This window comes from Gopherus evgoodei, chromosome 2 (assembly GCF_007399415.2).
Source record: "Gopherus evgoodei ecotype Sinaloan lineage chromosome 2, rGopEvg1_v1.p, whole genome shotgun sequence".
NCBI classification, from domain to species: domain Eukaryota; kingdom Metazoa; phylum Chordata; order Testudines; family Testudinidae; genus Gopherus; species Gopherus evgoodei.
The window spans coordinates 126,595,910-126,621,515 of NC_044323.1; the positions used below are offsets into that span (position 1 = coordinate 126,595,910).

General features: G+C 38.7%; 1 protein-coding gene across 4 annotated transcripts in view; it reads left to right on the forward strand.

Annotated features, from left to right (window-relative positions):
* Positions 1-25,606, forward strand: part of SLC12A7 (solute carrier family 12 member 7) — a 283,500-nt gene that overhangs the window by 254,805 nt on the left and 3,089 nt on the right. The window contains exons 21-25 of one of the 4 annotated variants that reach the window (XM_030551652.1): positions 4,130-4,237; positions 16,688-16,795; positions 18,336-18,517; positions 20,366-20,380; positions 25,246-25,379. In XM_030551652.1, the coding sequence (XP_030407512.1) occupies positions 4,130-4,237; positions 16,688-16,795; positions 18,336-18,517; positions 20,366-20,380; positions 25,246-25,379 (547 nt within the window). The remainder of the gene's footprint in view (positions 1-4,129; positions 4,238-16,687; positions 16,796-18,335; positions 18,518-20,365; positions 20,381-25,245; positions 25,380-25,606) is intronic. The other 3 variants (XM_030551653.1, XM_030551655.1, XM_030551656.1) reach the window with 3 other exon arrangements.

Below are 25,606 nucleotides of genomic sequence, written 5' to 3' on the forward strand. Positions count from 1 at the left end.
GAATCTCCTCTCTCCAGGATGCTTGATTACCTGCTTAAATTAAAAACACAGGACTACCTATGAGTTCTGTCATAATATACCTGGCAGCTATTATGGCCTTTCATTTGCCTATTGAGGGCCTCTTTTATTTTGGTCATGCTACCACTGCAAGATTCCTTAAGGGTTTATCTAATCTGTTCCCTCATATTGAGAACCCCACATCTTCTTGAAATCTTAATTTAGTTCTCAGTATCTTAAGGAAACCTCCTTTGGAACCTATGACAGGCAGCTTTGTTCCTCCATCTTTCCTGTAAGACCTTTTCCCTGGTAGCCATCACCTTGGTTAGAAGGGTGGGAGGGCTCACCTTACATTGCCTTCTATCATGCTGAGGTCACACTATACCCACATCCTTGGTTTATACCATATCAGGCATGATAACTGTCTGCCAATGTTCTGCCCCAAACTTCACTCCTCCGGAGAAGTGACAAGCCTTCACACTTTAGATGCTCAGAGGGCATTTCTAGATTTCCCCTAGATTGTTCATATCCTTTTCTGAACGAATGAAAGGACAATTGATCTCTTCTCAAAGATTATCAAAGTGGGTTGCATCATAGCCTGATACAAGATTGCTGTGGTACAACTCCCTGTCAAAGTGGCAGCATACTCCACTAGGGCTCAGTCCATTTCTGTCACTCTCATCAAAGACATCCTCATCTCTGAAAGTTTCAGGGCAGCAACTTGGTCTTCAGTTCACATATTCTCCAAACATTACAATATTCTTTCTGTGCCAACTTTTGGTGATGATGTCCTCTGCACTATCTTGGATCTGCCTCCTCAGCACCCACTTCCATGTTGAGTTACTTCTTAGGAATTGAGCACTCATAGGAACTATACTCAAAGAAGGAGGAGAGGTTATTTATCTTTTAGGAAGTTGAGTTCTTCAAGATATTTTCTCTCCATGGATTCTCCCCACCTTCTTTCCCCTCTAGCTTTGTGGTTGACAAGGAACTGGAGTGGTGGCGGGTCCACTTCTCCTCATATTTCCTCACTCTGAAGCATGAGGCCATGTAGAATCATAGAATCATAGGATTAGAAGGGACTGCAAGGGCCATCTAGTCTAATCCCCATCTAGCGTAGCCTGCAGGCACAGACCTGCAGGCACTGCTAACTCAAATCTCTGACCAAGAGTGCAAGGGCATGCTCATATACTATGGTAGCGCACCCATAGGGCCAACACTTCTCAAAGAACTCAAGTTACTGAAAGTAATAAGTAATCTCTCCTGAGTTTCCAGTTTGAGAGGGGACTTTAAAGGCAAGCACAATTAGGACCCTACTCCAGTGAAGTATATACATACCTTTAAGCACATTCATAATACCATTGATTTCAGTGAGATTACTTATGTTCTTAGAGTTACACTTTGCTTAAATGCTTTTCTGAATCAAGGCCTAGGAGAGGCTTCAAGAGATCCATGAAAACACTAGCTTCAAGAGCCATTTCAATGAGGGAGTCGAGGTTGTGGGTATTGAAACCAGAACTGAGTGATACATTTGACTCATGATGCCATGAAGGACATGTGTTACACTTGCTTGGGGTGTCCAGGATGGTGAGTCCCCTTGTTATACCTCTGCTTCAATAAGAGAGAGAATTACTTGTGCTTAACTGACACCTCCAGTCTATCACCCAAACAATCTCCTCAGGGCTCTACTAACCCCTTACTTTGCTGTGCAGGCTAGTAATAGGTGCACCCCGGTTCCCAAGCCCCTATGAAAGCATCCAGCCCTTGTCACTGGACACTCACAGAAATTACCAGGTAAGATGTCCCTGACAGAACAGTCTACACACAGCTTGACTGGTACTTCTCAGGATCAGGTTCTTTATAACATCACAGCACTGAGATATATGTATAGTAAAATGAACATAAGTTTATTATCAACAATTAAGATTTAAGACATAGTGAGTAAGGATAATAAATGAAAACAGAAATATTTACATATAATACTGAAGTATAACATGCTTCTTATAGATTAAACTTAACTTTGACAGGCTACCCAGCTGCATAAAAGCAGTCTTATCTCACCTAAAGCTTTCTTGCAGCATTTCCAACCAGGACCAGCTGGGATCTCATTTTCATGAATGCAATCATATTGCCTGATTACTTCTTCAAGTTCAGGATAATGGGGTGCTGTCCCTGTCCCCCAGTTACAGACCAATAAACCTTTGAAGTACACCCCAAGACAAAGCTTTTTCCCCCTGCTGTCCTCTTCCTGTTAAATCTCATCTGCATTTAGCTAAGACTAATGTTTGTGACTGAGACAAATACTTGATTTACATTTCCACTGATAGTTGGATAAACACCGTTGGTCTATCAGGAAACCCCTTTTTCACCTCTGCTGGGGAGTAATACCTTGATACAAACTATAAACATATATTTTGAGCATATAGACATAATTTTTTAAATATCATCAGTACATACATTTCACAGCAATATTAATGACCAGTGTGACCTTGGCTTTCATTTAAGATCTTACATGACACTCTTTATGGATAAGTACTATGAAACAATGTATTCATAGGCTATTAGGGTTGGAAGGAACCTCAAGAAGTCATCTAGTCCAACCCCTGGCTCAAAGCAGGACCAATCCTCAGACAGAAATTGAACTCACAAGCCTGGGTTTAGCAGGCCAATGCTCAAACCACTGAGCTATCCCTCCTCCCATTATTAGGTGTAATGAGATTGTGAGGCCCGACAGGAATTGTTGACACAAAATAGTGAACTCTTTGCCAGCTGGCACCAATGGGTCACTATGTCACAGCATGTTAATGGCCATATAGGTAAGGCAGAAGTAAGGGCTTTTTTTGTTTGTTTTAATTGAACATGTGGGCAGAGAGAAAATACTAATCCAGTGTCATCAGAAACATCCAGGCATCAGCAGGTTTAAGCTGCAGTAAGGCACTAATGGAAGCACAAGTTAATGTCAATATTTTTTGTCATGTTTGACACTGACAAATTTCAGAAGTGAAGAGGAGAGGCTATTTTTAAGTAAACCTCAGTGAAAACATCAATAGAACATAGAGCTTCCAAGAGCATTGATCTATGTAGGAGATTTTAGGCAGGGTAACTATTCTTGATAAATGTGTATATTTTTTAAAGTCTTTTTAGTCCTGTCTTTTGAAAGGGTAAGTCCATCATGTTTCGTGTTTTTTGTGAATTTTTTCAGATTTGCTAATGTATTTACAGTAATGAAGAAGAAATTGCAGACTTCTGGCATTTACTAATTTCAGTCTAAATCCAGGTGATCCTTTCAAAATCATGTTAAAGCCATTCTTCTCAGAGATTCATTTTGAGTAATGATTTACGTCATGAGTTCTTTGGAACTGCCACACATATATTTGCAAAATATTCCCTTCTTAGAACTTCTTTGTGCTCCTTATGTGCCAAAATGCCTGTTTTCTGCTTTGTATTTTGTTGTGTGTGAAATAACTATTTCTGGTGTTTCAGTTTGATTAATGCCACTACTTCTTCTAGCCATAACAACCTCAGTTAGAATATTTTACTAATTTGTAAGGACCATATTTTTTATTAAAGTCTTTACCCTTTTCTGGTGCACAAAAGGACTGCAAATTGTGTGGAATCAGCCCCCCAGGAAATACCCCTGGCGTTAGCTTGTTTCCTAGGCAGTGTAGAGCTTGTGTCAGTTCTACACCACCACCACTCCCCTCACAGCCCTCTCACCATTGGAGGCATGCTAGAGGTGCAGTTACAAGTCTGTGCGCTAGAGGGGTTGGGGACAGAATACAGGAGCTGCAAAGATGGTTTAAAAGGTGGCCTTTGTCCCATCCTTGTTCCTGCAGTCAGTATAAGAACAGAGCAATGGAAAGTCTTGTATCTTAAATTTTTCTGATATGATACAGTGTCTAGTGGCATATTTTTGAAGGAGTGTTTTAATACTGTGTAGACTTGAAAATTAGAATTCCAAAGCATTGAAGACAGAAGATATTTACCAAATATAGACTTGGAAAAACTGTTAGGATGTAAATGAACACAAATTAAAGCAAACCCCAGGATGTTACCCAAATGATGGGGGTAGGTGGGGGAACGTTGTAAATGAGATTTTTCTCCTTTTAATGATGGCATACTTATTTTGCAGTTTGAAAATGATATTTCAGCATTCACATATGAGAAGACTCTTATGATGGAGCAGAGATCTCAGATGTTAAAACAGATGCAGCTGTCTAAGAATGAAAGGGAAAGAGAGGTAAACTATTTAACTTGACTATAAATTTTATGAAAACCAAGTATAAGCAAGTGGAAGTGGTAATGCTAGGCCATGATCTCTAACAATTTCATAACAAATAAATAAAATAAAACCTCTTTTGTTATTAATTTTGTGCTAATTTATCAGTTGTAAGAGAATATTTGATTTACTTTATTTTTTTGTGTATGACTCATTAGTATTAGCTCTAAACAATACTGAAATACGAGAATTACTGCAGTTCCAGCAAAACTACAGCAGTAGATTGGAGCTTAAAATACTGCACTAACAGTATCTGTGTTTGCATGCTTGTCATCAAACATATCTATCTTCCTGGGTTTTGAGGATTTTAAAAATTTAACTGAAGAATTTTAAACTATATTATTTTGAGTTAAATAGTCTATGTAACCTTATATTTTTCAGTAATACTATTTTTGCTATCACATCAGAATTTGAAATCTGCAAGTTATGACAGAACAATTAAGAAAATGACACTATATATCTAACATATTGCAAGGATTTTTAATGAATCTGTAAACTCTGAGGTTGTACCCTATGGCTGGAGAATTGCTAATATAGTACTGTGACATTACCCGGGATACAATTTGGGCTGTTGAACAGCTATGTCCCCTTTAATTTCTAGCCTGGGGTGCCTTTTACATTGCTTTGCTGTTAGAACAGCCACTCTTGGCCTGCTTACACAGCCGTCAGCATGCAAATTCACTCGCAGCTAAACACATGAGCAAGCTGGCCAGTCACTCGTGAATTACATACAGGGTGACATCTGCAAATTCTTAGTGTCAGACTTTCCCTCAGAGATGTGCATCTTGTGCTGTCCAGCACACTACTGAACAATGCAAGCTCACAGAAAGTCCGTCATTTCATCAAAGAAAATGGTATATGCATCAGCCTTGCTAGCCGACTGCCTCTCATTTTTATATCATCCTCCTCTCTTTGAGGATTACCCCCAGCTGGTGTGTAGGCAACGCATAGTCTCTTGTGGATGTGAGGGTTGAACCGTCTCTGTGATGAACTGTAAATTTCTTGTTTACACCTTCCTGTTGATGAAGAATGGCATTGATAGCTTTTTAACACCTGACTGGGTGCTAGGGTGTCTTTGTCTCTGAAAAACTGTTTTGTGCCTGCTTGTCTTAACTTTGGAGCATGTTATAACAACGATACATAGTAGAATCTAATAACTTCTCATACAATATTGATACACACATTTTGCCAGGACATCAGTATTCAGCAGATTGAATTTTCAAATGATATCTCACAGGCATACTTTATACAAAATTTATCATAGTCTTGTAAGAATGATGATCAAAAAATATAGGATGTCACAAGTACCTATTTTTAACAAAGGAGAGAAAAGTAATCCGGGAAACTACAGGCCTGTTAGTTTCACCTCAATTGTATGCAAGATCTTGGAACAAATTTTGAAAGAGAGGTAAATAGTATTTGGGAAAAATTACAACGTAGTTTTACAAAAGGCAGATCATGCCAGACCAGCCTGATCTCTTTCTTTGGGAAGATAACTGGGTTTTTGTAGACAAAGAAAATGTAGATCTAATCTACCTGGATTTCAGTAAGGCATTTGATACTGTTCTACATGATAAATTATTAGTTAAATTAGAGAAGATGGGAATTAATATGAGAATTGAAGTGTGGATAAGGAACTGGTTAAAGGGGAGACTACAACAGGTCATTCTGAAAGGTGAATTCAGGCTGGAGGAAGGTTTGTAGTGGAGTTCCTGAGGGATCAGTCATGGGACCTATCTAACATTTTTATTAATGATCTTGGCACAAAAAGTGGGAGTGTGTTAATAAAATTTGCAGATGAGAAAAAGTTGGGAGGTATTTCCAATACAGAGGAGGACCGTAGAATATCAGATCTGGAGGACTTTGAAAATTGGAATAATAGAAATGGGATGAAATTTAATAGTGCAAAGTCATGCACTTAGAGAATAACAATAAGAATGTTTGCTATAGGTTGGGGACTTATCAGCTGGAAGCAACAGAGGAGGAGAAAGATCTGGGTATACTGGTTGATCGCAGGATGACTATGAGCCGGCAATATGATGCAGCTGTGAAAAAGGCTAAAGCAGTCCTAGGATGCATCAGGAAAGGTATCTGCAGTAGAGACAGGGAAGTGTTAGTACCATTATACAAGGCACTGGTAAGACCTCATCTGGAATACTGTGTGCAGTTCTATTCTCCCATGTTTAAGAAAGATTAATTCAAATTGGAACAGGTGTAGAGAAAGACTACTAGGATGATCAGGTGAATTTGAGTCTCTTACCTTATGAGATGAGAGTCAAAGAGATTAGCTTAATCAGTCTAACCAAAAGAAGGCTGAGGGGAGATATGATTGCTCTATGTAAATACACAAAGAGATAAATACCAGGAAGGGAGAGTTGTTGTCTAAATGAAGTGCTACTGTTGACACAAGAACAAATGGATATAAACTGGTCATCAATAAGTTTAGGTTTCAAATTAGATGAAGGTTTCTAACTATCAGAGGAGTAAAGTTCTGGAACAGCCTTCTAAAAAAAGGAGTGGTGGCAAAAACCTAACTGGATTCAAGACTGAGCCTGATAAGTTTATGGAGGGTATAGTATGATGAGACTGCTTACAATGACATGTAGCTGATCTGTGACCGCCAGCTGCAAATATCTCTAATGGCTGGTGATAGGACACTAGATGTGGAAGGCTCTAAGTAACTACAGGTAATTCTTTTCTGGGTGTCTGGCTGTTAGGTTTTACCCACATGCTCAGAGTTGCCATATTTGGGGTTGGGAAGGAATTCTCTCTCTACCCCCGCCCCCCATCAGATTGGCCAAGACCCTGGGGGGGTTTTTTGCCTTCCTGTGCAGCATGGGGCATTGGTCACTTGCAAGTTTAAATTGGTGTAAATGGTGGATTCTCTGTAACCTGGAGTATTTAAATCATGATTTGAGGACTTCGGTAACTCAGCCAGAGGTTAGGGTCTATTACAGGAGTAGGTGGGTGAATGAAGAAGGGTTGGATGGAGTGGCGGGGGGCAGTCAGGGGACAGAGAGGGGTGGATGAGGCAGGGATCTCATGGGGCCTTCAGGGGACAGGAAACGGGGGGTTGGAGGGGGCAGTAGTCCTGGAAGGACCGTGGTGGGGTGAGAAGCAGAGGGGGTTAGATGGGGGGAGCGAGCCAGGCCACGCCTGGCTGTTTGGGAAGGCACAGCCTCCCCTTCCCGGCCCTCCATACAATTTCGGAAACCCGATATGGCCAAAAAGTTTGCCCACCCCTGGTGTATAAGTACCTTTACAGGGAGAAAATACCAAATAATAAAGGGCTCTAATCTAATCTAATATAGCAGAGACAGTTATAATTAGAACCAATGACTGGAAGATGAAGGTAGACAAAAATCTGTTCCTTGTTTCTAATTTGAATTTAATAGTGAGTGTGATTAATGATTGAAACAAACTACTAAGGGAAGTGACAGATGACCTGTCTGTTGAAGTCTTCAAATCAAGACTGGATGCCTTTCTGGAAGACATACTGTAGTCAAACTCAAGTGATTGGACTCAATACAGGAATAACTGGACACTATTCCATGATTGGTGTTATACGAGAAGTCAAACTTGACTATATAATCGTCCTTTCTGGCCTAAAAATATAATCATTTTTTCTTCTTTTTGTTTGCTTTCATTCATGGTTGTGTTAATGTAAAAACACATTGGGTCAGGAAGCCCGCAAATGATTTCCCACTTCCTGATTCTTTTGTTGATGGCTTGTTCTCTCACATTCCAAAACAGTATATCCCATATGGTGATATGAATCTTATATGTAGATGATTGCATTCAAGCACCTAATATAGTAACACTAATGTGTTGTGACAGTCTGCACAATTATGTTCACTACTTTTATGGAATTATGACAAATTTTGTACAAAGTAAGCATTATGAGGTATCATTTGAAAACTCATAATCTGCTGAACATTATTTTCCTGGTAAAATGTGTATACCAGCATTATATGTGAAGTTATAATATTTTACTGTATAATATTGCCAGGTCCGGCTCTACTGTTTTCGCGGCCCCAAGTAGCACGCTGATTTGCCACCGTGGAGGGCGGGGGCAGTCCGTGCGCCATTAGGGCAGCATGCGCGTTTCCACGGCGGCGGCAATTTGGCGACAGCTTCTGTCTTCAGCTGGAAGACAGAAGCTGCGCCACCATGGACAGCTGAACATAGAAGCTGCCGCCGAATTGCCTCCACCATGGAAACGCACATGCCACCCTAGCAGCACACGGACTGCCCCTGTTGTCTGCGGCGGCAATTCTGTGTGCTCCTCTGGAGCAAAAACACATGGACTGTCGCCCCTTGCAGATTGCCACCCAAAGCATCTGCTTGGAATGCTGGTGCCTGGAGCAAGCCCTGAATATTGCTGTAACATGTTCCAGAGTTAGGAAGGCAGGCCGAAACCAGTTCTCCAGAGACAAAGGCTCTCTGTCACACCAGGTAGGTGTTTAAATGGCCATTCTCTGGCAGGGGAAGGCATAAATAAGAAATTTACATTTAATCACAACAGTTCAAACACCATATCCATGAGACTGTTTGATCAACATGATTCAGCAAGGATGTTTCTAACACAAGGAATTGAATTATAAAGGGGGAGGGGGGAATGCTTGACTTCTCTCTCCTCCTTCATTTGGGAAGGGATAGCTTAGTGGTTTGAGCATTGGCCTGCTAAACCCAGAGTTGTGAGCTCACTTCTTGGGGGGCCCTTTAGGGATCTGGGGCAAAAATCTGCCTGTGGATTGGCGCTGCTTTGAGAAGGGGATTGGACTAGATGACCTCCTAAGATCCCTTCCCACCCTGATATTCTATTATCATCCTTTAAGAAGTGGAATTTTATTTTATTTATCTTATACTTTGAAGTGACAGTAGTTGAGATAACCTTCTGTGGTAGTAACCTGCTTTGCAGCTAGGGCTATAGCTTCAAACTCAGTGGCAAATCATTAGATTTAACTTCACCCATAGACGACAAATAGCTACTGCAAACAAATTCTGTTTGCCTCTTAAGGTTGAAGGTGTCCTGATGTTCAGGGAAATGCTGGCTGAGATAGAATCATAGAATATCAGGGTTTGTAAGGGACCTCAGGAGTTCATTTAGTCCAACCCCCTGCTCAAAGCAGGGCCAATCCCTGCAGAGAACATAACCAAAGCCAACCAGTCTCTCCCCGCTGCTCCCAAGAGTTCTAGAAGACACTACAGGAGTGGAACCAAACACATGTTCCTTTCATTGGTGTTTCAATCAATAACACCAGAGAAGGGATGCAGTGTGACTTAGAAGCAAGTCCTGGATTCATTAAACTACCTTCAGCAAGTCTAAAGGTGGCAGTGCAGTTTGACTGATCAAGGTACTGTCTCCATACAGAAATCAGACTGGGGGCTGAATCACACTTTCCTCATTGGAATGGACTCATTGCAACAACAAACAATTGGACCTGCTAGAAATCTTCCCTTTTTTATTTATTTTGTTCCATTTGTTTCAGAAAAAAAATGGATAAATAGTAAAAAAAAAAAAAACAAAAAATAAACCCCAAAACAAATCAGAACAAAAAATCCAATCTATGAATCTCTAAATGAAAAATGGTGTGACACTTGCTTGTCCACAAATACAGTTTTTTCAGTTTATGCCTTGTTTCTTGAAAGGGGGGATAGGTCTTGTTTTATTTTGTCTGTCTCTGTATCTGCCTACTATTATTCACATTTAGTATTTATTTGAGAAACAGGAAAAAGTTAAGAAGCAGAATGAATTTTTTTTAACAATAATTTCTTGCTGTGAGCAACATACCTTCTGATTCTGTCTACCCTGATATGATCAAAATGTCTAGGCTGGAAACGAGTTCCTACATCCTAGTATATGACTCTGACAGTTCTTGTTTGTATATATGTAGTGTAGGTGTAGCTGTATCAGTCCCAGGATATTAGAGAGATGAGGTAGATCTCATCCACCTTGTCTCTCTTGCTTGTATATAGTAGCATAATGGTTAGTTGCAGGCTCAGTGTTTCTAACAAATTTTGTTAAGTGGTTCTGTTGCATTGGAAAAACTCTGCTGAGGGATTGTGTTGATAAATTTTATAGTCAACTGCTTGACCGTACTTTGGTTTGTTACTTTGTTACGACCAAATAACCAATGTCACTCAGGTTTATTAATATGGTACAAGAAGAAGGTTCTATATGATACCAGTTCGTGAAGAGCACTACTATGCAGCAGGGCTGCCCAGAGCGGGGGGTGGGGGGCACGGGCAAGTGGGGCAGTTTTCCCTGGGCCCCGCAGGGGACCCCACAAGAGTTTTTTGGGGCCCCTGGAGCAGGGTCCTTCACTTGCTCTGGGGGCCCCAGAAAACTCTTGCGAGGCCCGGGCCCCCGGAGCTTCTTCTGCTCTGGGTCTTCAGCGGCAATTCGGAGGCAGGGAGTCCTTCTGCTCTGGAACTCGCCGCCGAAATGGCCCGAAAACCCGCGATGGGGGGTCCATCTGCCGCAGGACCTGCCGCCGAAGTTCCAAGTCTTCGGCAGCAAGACCCCAGACCCCCTGAATCCTCTGGGCGGCCCTGCTATGCATTCACCTTACGAAGAAGATGTGCTTCCCAAAGTTATGCCTCTAAAGCCATCCTTTTATGTTTACCAGGAAAAGGTACCATATACATCATCTGAAACTGGGTTTAATTAATCAGTTTTCTACCTTGTTGGTTTCTGGTACCATGGTGTATCCCCTTTATCTTTTATTAGAAGCCAGACATTCCAGGTCAGGACGCACCCTTATCTTTGTTCTGAGCACATGCACTGCAGGTACTAAGGGACACGAAGGTTTGTGTGGGTAACGCCTCTCCTGTTGCCATGAAGAAATAATTATCTGTCCTGATTTTATTATCTATTCAAACAAAGGCTTACTTCAGCTAATGCATAGTGTTATGGGATAATTAGCATAAGAGTACAGGATTATAACAAAGCCAGTTTGGTCTGTATACCTGCTATACTATAATATATATAATATGTAAACTTAAATGTTTGGAATATATACTGTGAGTAGTAGTATCACCATAATATATATGTATATTAGCCAGTTTATATTAATCAACAAGTGGATGTTTGGAGTGTAGCCATAGACCAGAGCTCCATCCCCAGCAACAGCTCTGTATTGACCCTGATGGCTGTGGAAAAAGAAGACATTCTCACTGGTTGAGAATCAGAAGATAAATTGCTCAGAGAAAGGAAGTCATGGTAAGATTTTTTTTCAAGTAAGATTTCATGAGACAGAGTAACAAATGCTTTCATAAAATCCAAATGTATAATGGAACTGCATTCCCTTCACTCACAAATTTAGTTTTCATTTAAAATAGGCAATTAAGTTAATCTCCCAATATAAAATCATTATAAACTCAAACTTGTTATTGCTCTTGGTTCCATTATATACCTGTGCCAAGATTTTCAGAATGTGCAAAGCATTCATTAGTGCCCACTGAAGTCAATGAGAGCTACGTGATGCCTTAGGCTTTTGAAATTCAGGGCACTTTTTTAGGTGCTTAATTAGGCTCTTAAATCCATAATTTGAGGACCAGCATTTTTTAAAATTTTGGTCTTAATGGTCTTGTTAATATTTCTTCCATTATTTTACATCTGGTAGGAGTTTGTTCTATGGAGTGCTTGCTGCCAAGATATTCCGCTTCTGGAAAATGAGTATTACATTTGCTTTTCTCCTTTCATTCTTCTCTCCCAGACAATGACTTTTTAAAAATAATATTTTAGTGGTATAGTAAATTTAGGAGCTAAGATACATATCCAAGTCAAATTATTTGTATATGTGTGTGTATATTATATTATATTATATTATATTTCCATGCTTGTTTTTCCATAGTTTCTTTGTTGAAGACAGATTTTAAAAGGAGTTCGGTATTTCAGCCACTAATATCCTCCTCCTACTCATTTATTAGTGGCATTTTTTTTCTCTAGTACTTCTCTTCTCCTCCCCACAGTATATTTATGAAAGCCTTTGATTTTCCTCTTTGTCTCTCTGGCTTGTATTAATAGATTTTGTTTTTCACTGCCCTTATTTTTGTCTTCCACAATTAATTAATTCTGAATATTCTTGTTTGGTTGTATCTTCCCTCTATTATTTGCAATTCAGTCAGTTTTCTTGCCGTCGGATCTCAGAGAAGTTTTTCATGTAGACATATTGGCCAATTCTTGTTCTTGCATTCTTCTTTTTAGAGGAACAATAGTCTCTTGTGCCTGAGTTAAAATATAGTATCTGTTAGGATTCCCCAACCTCCTTCAATATGTGTGCTTCTGTCACCTTGTTAAAATAAACCTATTTAATGGGCAAGACCCTTTAAGTGTCTTTTGAACCTTTAGAGGAGTGAGTGTATGGGTGGGGGGCAGGTGTTAAATGAATTAGAATGCATAGCATCAATATAATGTGGATGAGGTTAGGAAAGGACGAGAAATCCTTGTATTTGATTTTGTTGTTGTTATATTGTGATACAGTGAACTGTCACATGGGTGGGGAAAAACCCAGAAACAAGCATCTGCAGATGGTGAGCTACCCCCAAATTAGAACTAGAGTTTGGTACAACTGACTCTTATCAACCATCACTCGGGGGCTTCTGAAAGTGAGAAGGGCCTATATAAATCAGACCCATCTCATTCCAAGGGGTACGGGCAGGAAGAGGAGAGGCATGATGGAGTTCACTGAAGGAGTGTCAAGTGGAAACAGCTCTAGAGAGGGGAGTTTTAAAGAAAGCACCAGACCAGTGTCTGAGAAGAAGGGACACCTTGGAAAAGAAGGTACTGAATTTAGGAGAGTTTGGGTACAGGATGGAGCCTACTTTCCAATAAAAACTTTGAACATACAGAGCATGGAAAACTTATGGGAAAATGGGAATAAAAGTAAATGGGTATGGATGGTGCTAAAATAAATGCTAACGTACTCCTTTTTAAGAACTGCTACATTGTCTGACTTCCTCCCTCCCTCCCCCATTTCTGTGGTGTTTAGGTGATCCTAGCCTGCTCAAGCAATATCATGGTGACATGCACTTAGAACTGGTTGGGAAATTCCTTGGCATGGTTTCAGAAAACCACAATATCTCTAATTTTCAACAAAAACAACAACAACAAACTTGATAAAAAGGAATTTCTTTCCAAAAAAAATTTTTTTTAATTAGGCCTATGTAAAACAAGAATAGCTTTTTGATTCTTTCCCAAAAATTGAAGAGTACAATAGTGTGAACATTTTTTTTAAACAAATAGGTTTGGTTGGAGGAGAGGAGTTGTTTTGTTTTTAATATAAATTTTTTTTAAATAGTTCTATTATGATTTTTAAAAAATACAAGAAAAGTTACAAAATGTTATTTGTTTTACCATATGGGAAACAGTACAATAAAACCTACACAAACTTGATGGCACATTAGCAATTGAGGAAGATGGCACTTAGGAATTTGGGGCTAATAATCATGCAAGGTGGATGCTGGTGCCTGTGCAGAAACCAACCCAATAGAACAGCTTGCTGGATCATGATATGAGTAATAAAGCCAAACAATACATAGAATGTTAAATTTGTTCTTTGTTGGGGGCTGAATTACCATTGCTGTGAGAGTACATGTGCAGGAAGCAAAATATTCATTTTCAAGAAGCCACGTTTTTTGCATAATTACCTGAATGCAGTATGTGCCTCTTTAGCTAATGAAATTAAATATATTTAAAGACAACTACAGATATTCTTAAAAATCAAATGATTTTTGAAACCTCCTTTCTTCCCTCTGCTGTGACTAGTTGTACTACCTTGTTGTAAATTTTTCCTACCTGCTGCCCTATATTTTGGGCATAGAATGTCAGGGCTGGAAGGACCTCAGGAGGTCATCTAGTCCAACCCCCTGCTCAAAGCAGGACCAATCCCCATTTATTTATTTTGCTCCAGGTCCTGAAACGACCCCCTCAAGGATTGAACTCACAACCCTGGGTTTAGTAGGCCAATGCTGAAACCACTGAACTATCCCTCTTGCATCATTCCCACCAACTGTTTGGGGGGATTCTCTCTTCTCCTCTCTTTTTTTATCCCTCCCCAATCCTTCCTTTGGAGGATTCCTCCATCTCTCTCTTCTCCTTTTTCCACCATCTTCTCCCTTTAGTTCCTGTTCCCTGGAGCGGTAAAGGTAGGGCTCAAAGTGACAGCAGATGGAACTGGGAGAGGGGAGAGGAAGAGAGATGAACCTTGTTGCATTGGGCTTAGCAGTGGTGGCAGGGCCTAGGGAAGGCAGGAAAGGAGGCTCCCCTGAGCCCTGGGCCATGGAACATTGTCGTGCTGCTGGGCAGTATCCTCTCCATAAGCGTTTCAAAGATGGCCAGGGCATGACACAATCTGAAAGTTATATCTTTAAATTTCCACATCCCTTTTCCTGCAGTCTTCCCCCTTTCTTTTGGATCCCCTTCTACCTGCCAATACCCACTTTTAGGATCCAGTATGGAAAAACAGACTGATAGGCTACAGCAACCAGGACATCATCTATTGTGATAATTGATAAGAATTCTTAAAAGTAATTTCATTTCATTTTCTAAAGTCCATACAAAATCTAGTGCAACCATCTTTATTCTTAATGATAACTATATATATGAAGTCCAAGGATTTATTAAAAGCATTGTTCTGCCTGCTTGATTTCTCCAGTGGGCCTGCAAAGCTTCTTATTCTTTTGAAATTGGTGTCTTTAAAGTACCTCTTTGATTGACCAGCTTCCCCCAGTGTTACATTTATATTTTTCTGGAGCAGTTTTATGGCTGTGCTGTTGTGCCAAAGTAGTTAAGATTGCATTTCGTTTTCCATGTTGTGTGGGAATTCAAGCTCTTTGTTTTATATGCAAAACGCAGCCTCAAATTTTAAGCATGTGATCTGAGTCAGGTTTGAATTTTCTGAGGCCTTACAAGATTAATTAGTTTAAGTTCTAATAAATTGCTGCACCTAAAAGTTCACATTCTAAGTTTAATGATTTTTTGGGCTTCTCTAACTTGGAAATTGCAAATGTAGAGACTCAAAAATGTGACTGCATAGTCAGTTTAGTGGGTTCTGTGATGGTATGTAAATAATTAACAAACCTAATCCTGGCTGTACGGCCTGTCTTCTAGCCCCTACCCCATAAATGGGCACTACCTGTAGTAGATGGCCTACTTTGCAAATTGCAAAGGGCCAGTGAAAACAGAGACAGACTTTAGACTATTTTGACCAGGTCCCTGCAACTTCATTAAACCTGTAGCTTTAAGTGGGATACCTTTACATGCAAACCATCCTCAAAGCTCTGTAAAGGGTATAAGAATAACCATCGTTTAAGTGTTGCTGGCCTTCTTTTTTTCATTACTCAACTCTACAGCATCCTATCTATCCCAGGTTTAACTGATACACTTTGACCTTAGAAGGCTTTCATTATTTTGAGGCCTAACCAAGATACATAACTTAGCCAAGATCCACAACCACATGCAGGCAACCACTGAGCCTTGAATGCCCAGGCTTTCTTATGAACCCGACCCCTTTCTGTGCTGCAAAGGAGACCATTGTACATGAATAATCACTTGTGTGTGAAAAGTTATAAAACAAACAAAGGTCTGAGTATTAAGAATTTGGAAGGAATGGGAGAGAAAATAGGTCAGTCATTATTTTAGAGAGGTGAGGTCATGAGTGTCTACTGATTCCCAGGTCCCAAGAGGTTGATAAGCTCTTTGTGTTTTAAGTTGATATCCCAAAGTCAGGTGTTCATATACTGAACATGCCTTGGCAAAACCTACATTCAGACTGAACATATATAGTTGTTCAGTAATCTTATTACGAGTGTTTGAGTTTGGCTTTTTATACATGTTTTTTTTGTGTGTGTGTTCTTTTTAAAATTATTGTTGAGATTGTGTAAAAATTCTTGTCTGTTACCAAGAAAACAAACTCATTAACTTACTATGGAGCTAGGTTTTTACATGTGTAACTTTCTATTGAAGTAAATAGCTTTTTCCTTTTGTGTACAGTCTGCATGTTTGAGTACAAAATAACTCTTTGATCTCTGTTTCTTTTAAATTAAAAGTATTGCTTCACATCAAATTTTAGAAATATATCACTATGCTAATTTGTGCAAATGAGCACCATGTTTGGGAAAGGCAAGCACAATTACATAGTGGCATCTGTATCTGTTTTCAGAATACTCCCACTTTCAGCTGTTTAAATAAAGACAAATTTTTATCTGAGTAGCATAATTAATTATATCCTTTTTTTTGTATGCTGGTTGTACTTGGTGACCTTCGTGTCCCAGATTCAAAACAAAAAAGCCACAGTATATACAAAAAAAAGCACACAGCCCCTATATATATATATATAAACAGATATACACATGCTCATTCTACTCATTCATATAAATTATAACTTTAATTTTTGAATGTCCCAGATTCAGAGCATCACTGATGAGTCTCGAGGTTCAGTCAGAAGAAAAATCTACTCTAGTCCACAGTCAATTGGTCAAGATATACAGGCTCCGCTGCCTGATGAAGAAGAGGTAGTCTGAAGTAGTACTGACTAGATAGTCCAGTCTCGTTACAACACTTACAGTGCCACTTTAGAAAATATAGTACTAAGGATTGGAAATGAAATTGCAGATTTTTTTCTCTAATGCTTTCAAATATTTTACAAAATGTTTGCCCATTTTCCTCCTATAAATAAATAATCATGGTTAAACAAAATTGATGCTAGCAGTGATGTGATAGAAAACAATCTTCTCGTCTTCTCCTCTCTCTTGTCTGGAAACAATCCTCAAGCAATTTAGATTTTAGTATTACCTACTATGATTTATTTTTATTATCACAGCACTATCTTTTGTGTATATACCTGGTATTACAAACTTTCACTATGTTACAGCTTCCCTCATTTCTAGAATTTCCTGAGAAGTAATGTCTGGAATTTCTAAAAGTCTCAAGAAAATTAGCAAAGATATCTTCAACTACTCTCTTCTTCTCATTTAAGTAATATCTAGAATTTGAGGAGTTTGATTGAGAAGCATATTTTACTCCTTCAAAATATTTAAAATAATGATTGCATTTAGAAGTCTATCATGTATCAAGCAGCATATAGCCAGTGCTGAAGCATATCTAAGTCCATTTAGTCAGAAACCTACCATGAAATTCTGACCCCACTGAAGTCAATTTTACTGTTGGAGTGCAAAAACCCCTCTAAAGATATACTTTATCTTCTCAAAAATAGAGAGCAACAATATTTTTATACTTCTGGTGAAACATCTGAATCTTTACACTATAAGTGTCACTCATCAATTTATTAGTTCGATTATGAAGAAAATATGGCACTTTAAATGTTTATGTCCAAAGATGGGTATCCTAGTTTGTGGCATTACATTGGTGTTTCATTATATTCCAGATACTGTGAGCATATTTGTGTTAATTTCCATTTAAGCAGTTAAATAAAATCTCTAACACAAAATTTTCACTCCCTTTGCATTTTTAATACAATCGATTGTTAATGTCTTCTGTTCCATAACAATGAAAGACAGTTAGACATTATTTCTGTCCTAAACAGTGATATTGATTTTTTTTTATTTCAGATACCAATTCAGTGTTAATTGTTTCTTATATCTCTGCTAGTGCTGCTTAGTGCAGAGTATTTGCAGATATATTTTTGGTCTTTTTTTCACTCTTAATGGGTCACAGCTTGGAAAAGCATCTTTTTAAACATAAGGAAATTCCCAGCAAAATCTTCAGATTGGAATTAAAGTTAATTTGGGCTCAAATTTTCATTAAAGCAAATTGTCTTTAGTTTTAATTATAAAAATAAGCCTCTCAATTAGACCCCAGTAAACAGAAATGAGTAACTTCATGCATCTGAGTAGTTCTGTCGGCTTCAATGTTAAAGTTAAACATGTGCTTGCAGCATAAGGTATCATAGTTTGTAAACCTCTTGGGGCTGATCCTGAGCCAGTTAAAGTCTGTCAATTCCCATTGATTTAGGTGGTGCAGGATCAGTGATTTAAATTTCCTTGTCTCTCTAAAACTACTATATTTTGACCTGTTCTCTTTATTTTTTTTCAGGCTCAGTTAATCCATGACAGAAACACTGCATCCCATTCAGCAGCAGTTGTTAAGTGTGATGCTGCTGCTGCTACACCTGAAAAAGTGCAAATGACCTGGACTAAAGAAAAGTTTATAGCTGAAAAGCACAAAAATAGAGAAACAAATATAACAGGTTTTAAAGATATCTTCAACATGAAGCCGTAAGTACAAATGTGATCTGAATAAGTTTCTGGTTTTATCCTTTTTCTGGTATTATTTGAGGCCTCATCCTGTAAAAACATATGCATGCCAGTAATCTTATACACAGGAGTAGTGCCACTGAAATTAATGGCAGAATTTACATGCATAAGTGTTTACAATATCAGTCCCTAAGTGAAGCATAGAGGAGGCTAATGTTTGAGGCAATAAGTGCTAATTTGGGTGACTGATAAATTTGCATTACTTGTAACAGTGCTTTAGAGGAAGCTTCTTCACATTTTACATTTGTCATATTACATGTATAATGTTCTTATGAAAATAACTATGAGGAAGATGCTAAATATTGCCCTAAGAAATTCATTCAACCATCTACTCTGATTAAACAGGCTTAGGCCCCAACCTTGTGAGTTACAATAGGCTGGTGGACCCTGTGCCCTCAGAAGTCAATGAGATTCTACCCAGGTACTGGGGTTTTTCCCACATGTATAAGCTGCAGGACAGGAGCTTAAGGATATGTCTACACTGCAGAAAACTCCTGCAGCAGGGAGTATCAGAGCCCAGGTCATCTGACTCGGGCATGCACTACAGGGTTAAAAATAGCAGTATAAACATTCTTGCTCAGCTCTGAGACCCTCCTCCAGCCCAGGTTTCAGAGCCCAGTCTCTCACTCCAGCAGGAACATCTACACTGTTATTTTATTTTTAGCCCGATATTGCGAGCTCAAGTTAGTTGAACTGGGCTCTGAGACTCACTGCCACGGGGAAGGAAAGGTGGGTTGCTGTGTAGATGTACTCTTAAGTGCAGAGGTGAAAGTAAGCCGGTGTGCCGTACCTGGGCGGCCTGGCTTCCCCAGGCGGCAATTTAAAGGGCCTGGGAAGCCCAGGCCCATTAAATTGATGCCAGAACCCTGCTGCTGGAGCCCTGGGGTAACGGAAGCAGGGCTCCGGGGGTTATTTAAAGGGCCGGGGCTCCCACTGCCTCTATGCCTGGGACCTTTAAATTGCTGCTGGAGCTCTGCTGCCACTACCCCAGGGCTCCGGGGGTTATTTAAAGGGCCCAGGGCGGTAGAGGCAGGGGAGCCCTGGGCCCTTTAAATAGCCCCTGGAGCCCTGGGGTAGCAGCAGCAGCCGGGGGCTCTGGCAGCAGTTTAAAGGGCCTGGGGTGGTAGCAGCAGCCAAGTCCTGGACCCTTTAAACTGGTGCTAGAGCCCCCGGCTGCCACTGCTACCCCGGCGGGGGAGGGGGAGGGCACTTACCAGTACAGGGCGGGCTGGGGCTGGCTCTGACCCCCCATCCCGCCCCTTCTGCCCGAGGCCCGCCGCTCCCGGGGGCCAGAGCCGGCCCCAACTCAGCCCTGTACCGGTAAGTCACTATTTCTACTTTCACCCCTGCCTAACTGTGTAAGAGCTGACCTTTAGTAATAATGGGTAAAACTGAAAGTCAAATGATCTTAGATGCTCTTGAAAATGAAACTTCAGTCACTTCGGAGCCTGGGTTTTTTTTGGAAATTTTTACCTATTACAAATGCAGAATATCAGTTTGGTTATGATAGAGTTTTGCTTTAAAATACTATTCTGTTCAGAAGCTATACTAGAGACTAACATATTTCACTTAAAATAGTTGTTTTTTAAATTCTTTTCTGGTAGCAGACCTTTTGAATCATGAAAAAACAGATTGACATTTTTTATTTAGATATTAGAACTCTAAAATTATACTACTTGTCAATAAGGGAAAGGTTAATTCAAACCACTAAAGTTGTACAGTTTTTATTAGCTGAAGTTGCTATATTTAAAAATGTACCAAACAGCATAAAGCAATGTATTTATACATGTTTGTTTCTCTTCCATGTAGAGAATGGGGAAATCTGTAAGTCAAATCTGTTTTAATTTAGGCTTTGTTCCCTGGTTCTTGTGTATTATTATTGCATGTTTCCTTTAAAGCAGTTGCTTCCCATGATTTACAGTATTCATATTGTGCACATATTGTGATTTGGCATGTGAATATAATTAGCATAGCATTTCCTGATACCCTTTTCTGTTTTAGTTCCTAAACCTCATCAGTTTTTCATTTCAGAGTAATTCATAGTATACATATAAGTTTCTAAAAAATGATGGTCAATATAGTCAATTGCAAAATCTTTCATTAAATATCTGACAGCATTTGGTTGCAAAATAAGTGACCTTCATTTTTTCTAATTATCTTCTTAAAACATTGAATATATGTATTAAAAATGTTAATTGTGATTATGGTACTGTATGGTACTGTGGGGTGAAAAAAATGAGACTGAGACTTAAAAATTGTATTATTCAAAAAGCCTCCATTTCCCAATTGGTAAACTGTAGATATCCTTCTTCAATGTAACACCTCTCTCCTCCCTCCCCCTTCATTTGGGCTATAGGGAGCAAATAAATTTACCAACAGATTCATAAAAACAGATCATGTAGCTATCCAGAGGGAGTTTATCCACCCTAATGGAGCCACTAGAAGCCACTACTTTTCCTCCTCTCTCCGTTCTTGGGTTTTCTCTGTTTTGACAGAAGAGCTGAAAGACATCATCCACCCTACGCAGAATTCTGTCTTTTTTTGCTGACTCTGTAGCTCCATCTCTATGATCTTTGATTTCTCTCTTTGTCATCTTCTAGCTACCATAATTACTTCCACAGAATTGTAAACAATGAAGTAAATCCTTCAGGTTAAAAAAAATCTGTATCCAAATTAATCTTGTTATTATTAGTTTGATAGCACCCAAAAATGTGTTAGGAAAAGTAATTTTTGCCCCCAAGATCCTGCAATCTAAATTTAAACATTATACAATCAATGAGCATGGCAGGGTAGGGAAGGAATAGGGTAAATAGTTAATAGATATTTCTGCCCACGTCTTGTACATACGCAGGCATTATCTCCCAAAAATGTAAACAAACTTGTTTGTCTTAGCGATCAGCTGAACTACAAGTAGGAATGAGTGGACTTGTAGGCTCTAAATTTTCACACTGTTTTTCTTTGGAGTGAATTTGTGTAAAACAAATTCTACATTTGTAAGTTGTACTTTCATGATAAAGAGATTGCACTGTAGTGATTGGATGAGGTGAACTGAAAAATACTATTAATTTTGTTTATCTTTTTTACAGTGCAAACATCTGTAATAAAAAATAATAATATAAAGTGAGCACTGTACACAGTATTCTTATTGTAATTGAAATCAATAGATTTGAAAATGTAGAAAAACATCCACAATATTTATAATTAATTTAAACTGGTATTCTATTATTGTTTAACTGTGAGATTAAAATTGCGATTAATTGCAACTATTTTTAATGTAGTTAATTTGTTTTGCTTAATCGCTGGAGTTAACTGCAATTAATTGACAGCCCTCGTAAATATAGCTGCTGGTTACTGGCATAAAATCGTGATTTATTTGGATTTTAACTTTGTTTCCAAAGCCACAAGCCTTGGAATTATACATCTCCCTTTTTTATTAATCTGCCTATCACCACTGGTGATATATTGCCATAATTTATCCTTACTTTGAGACTGTTTCTGTTCTAATCCTCATTTATGCCTTAATCCATTCCTAACTAAATCCATCATTTTTTTGTAGTCTTCTCACATCATTATGCTTTAAACTACAGGGAATCCCAACAGTTAAGTCCAAACTGCAGTAGAACCTCAGACTTATGAACACTTCGAGAATGGAGGTTGTTCATAACTCTGAACTGTTTGTAACTCTGAACAAAATGTTATGGTTGTTCTTTCAAAGGTTTACAACTGAAGATTGATTCAATACAGCTTTGAAACTTTACTATACAGAAGAAAAATGTTGCTTTCCCTTTAATTTTGGTAGTTTAGGTTTAACACAGTATTGTATTATATTTGCTGTGTGTGTGTGTGTGTGTGCTGCTGTCTGATTACATACTTCCAGTTCCAAATGAGCGGTGTGGTTGATGGGTCAGTTCATAATTCTAGTGTTCTTAACTCAGAGGTTCTACTGTATTTTCTTGTTCCATAAAGTGCCAGTCATCTGTCACCTTCACTGAGTTCCTATCCAACAATATCTCCAATTAATAATTTCTTCATGTTAGATATCCCTTTTGTAGGAAAACCATATGTGTTGGATGAGAAATTCAGTTCTCAGAATTTTGCTGTAATTTGAAGGCATATGAGGGGAGGGTCACTTGGAATTGACTTGGGGTTTAACTTGCTACAGTGCATTTAGAAATGGTATAGCAAAGATTGTGTTGGAATTTCCATTATAAATTCCTGTTTTGCATTCTTCCCTCAATTATATTTCTAGGCATCTCTATCAATCTATATCCACTCCTTGGCTTAAATTTCACTTATAAGGAAATTGTCCTGAAAGCAATACTTGTGTTTAGATTTTATCTTATTTTGGATAAATGCATAGGCCCTCTTCATCAACACTTCCACCCACAGCTTTTGAAGGAATCATGCTATTGTGGGCTCTCCCACTGTCTGCTGCCCCCAAGAGGTAGGGTTCACTGTCTCATAATCAGTGTTGCCAATTCTTCTGATTTTTGGTATCTTCCTTAAAGCACCAAGGCCTGAAATATTGTGATTAAATGAGAATTTCAACTTTAATGTAAAGAAAAGCTTTAAAATACAAACCCTACTGCTCAAAAACCAGAAGGCAAATAACTCAACTTTATTTTTATGTTTTTATTCATATTTAAGCCAAACTTGGTTTTTTTTGGAGGGGAGGGGCAGCGATTTTTGAATATTTGAAGGAACACTGGAACATGAAGAAAGGGAAACAAACAGAAGAAAATAGAGGACAAAGTGAGGAATGAACAATTTCTTGCCTCATTTTATTTCTGTTACCAGCTTTTCCCTTCATTCTTAATTAGTGGGACTGTGTCTCATATCTAGAATTTGGTAACAGTCCAGTGTTGCTGGGGACAGCTCTGCCCTCACTTCAGACCACCTGAAATTCTGCCTCTGGCAACTGAACAAGTTTCTTCTGACCATTTTCTTTTATGGCTTTAATTTAATGTTTTTTGCAGTAGTGATCTCATTTCAACTTCTAGTTCCTGTTGCTGTCGTCAGCTGAGAAATCACTGGAATGTTGAGGCTATAACTTTCTAGATCCATATAGGACCTCTCTTAGTGGGCAGTCTCTTTTCCTTCTTTTGCTCCCCCTCCCTCACCTCTAAACCAAGTCCAAGATATGCTGTATTTATAATATAGCTTTTCTGGAGTCTCGGAGAGTAAGCTATGGCCTTCTTCTGCTTGCCAAACAACCCTCACGCTGCCAGACCATTGAGTCAGACCAGCATGCCAGGGCCTCATCACCCAGATGCATCTCTGCTATCTCGTTAAAACTACAGTGTTAAATAAAAACATATGGGAATTAGCATTGGTCAGCATAGTAACCTGTAAATAAATATATGGAGATATCCCTATCTCATAGGGATCCTGAAAGGTCATTGAGTCCAGCTCCATGCCTTCACTAGCAGGACCATGTACTGATTTTGCCCCATATCCTTAAGTGGCCTCCTCAAGAATTGAACTCACAGTTCTGGGTTTAGCAGGCTAATGGTCAGCCCACTGAACCATCCCTTCCTTCATTGAAAGACATCATTATCATCACTGCTTGAGAAGGGGGCTTCCTTCCAAAAGCTCCCACATACCATGAAAGATGTCTACATAGAATTTCAAAGTTTCAGCTGTAGGCATTTAGATGACAGTTATCCCTGTCATTTGTAAGCAAAACGTAAGCACTTCTTTTGTGGCTGGTGGGAGCAGAAGTGATATCTGTTTATGTGGAAAACAAAGAGCTTAGAGGGAGTCACTGAGCACCATAGTGGGAGTCACCCAAGATGTCTAATAATTTTTACTGAAGCCAAGACACAACTGATTTCAGTAGGACCACTCAGAAAAATGGGACGCCTCCGCAATACCCAAGACACCCTGATAAATTCTGATATCTGGTCATTGTATTTATTATGCCCCTTTCTGTATCTTTTCACACCAGTGAACTCAGAAGCCTGTCCATATAACTTATTTCTAGAGACAGAGACAAACAACGAGGAGAAAAAATGTCATAAAACCGTTGTGAGATGATGAATTAAAAAAATGACTGGCAGTGCCTTTGGGTGTTATTGCCAACAACTAACCACTTTGCTACTTTCTCATATAGTTTCCCATTATCGTTCAAAGAATTTCGTTCAAAGATTTTATAGTATGACTGTAGTTTAACTTACACTGGGATTTTCAAAGGAACTAAAAGGAAATCCCACTGTGCATAGTCTTGCTACAGTGCATTTAGAAATGCTATAGCAAAGATTGTGTTGGAATTTCCATTATAAATTCCTGTTTTGCATTCTTCCCTCAATTATATTTCTAGGCATCTCTATCAATCTATATCCACTCCTTGGCTTAAATTTCACTTATAAGGAAATTGTCCTGAAAGCAATACTTGTGTTTAGATTTTATCTTATTTTGAAGGAAAGTATTTCCACTTTTAAGTTAAAATTATAGCCCATCTTTCATAAACTATCAAAATTGGACTTTATTTTTAATAAATGAGTAACTATAATTATAGAAGTTAAGCTGTACTGAGATCTAAATTTAACCCTCTTAAGCATCTCCTTCTATCACAAGTATTAGATTTTCAGCTAATTATCATTGTTCATAAATTTATATATGGTGTACAGATTAAAATAGTTACTGGTTACAATAATATCTTTATTTAGAAAAGTTTGTTTATGTACTAGGAATCAGTCAAATGTGAGAAGAATGCACACTGCTGTGAAGCTCAATGGAGTAATATTAAATAAGTCACAACATGCTCAGCTAGTTTTATTGAATATGCCTGGACCTCCTAAAAACAAAAAAGGAGATGAAAACTGTATCCTATGTTGTATTGTTTTAATGGTGACGTATACTATGTTACAAAAGTAACAATATCATATAGATCAACAATTGCAAAAATTAAAGTTGTAATTTATATGTGTATATCTGTTTATATGTATAGGGGCTGTGTGCTTTTTTTTTGCCTATACTGTGGCTTTTTTGTTTGTATTTTAACTAGTGGGAACTATGCCTTTAAGACTAGGGTTTGCAGAATATGTTTTT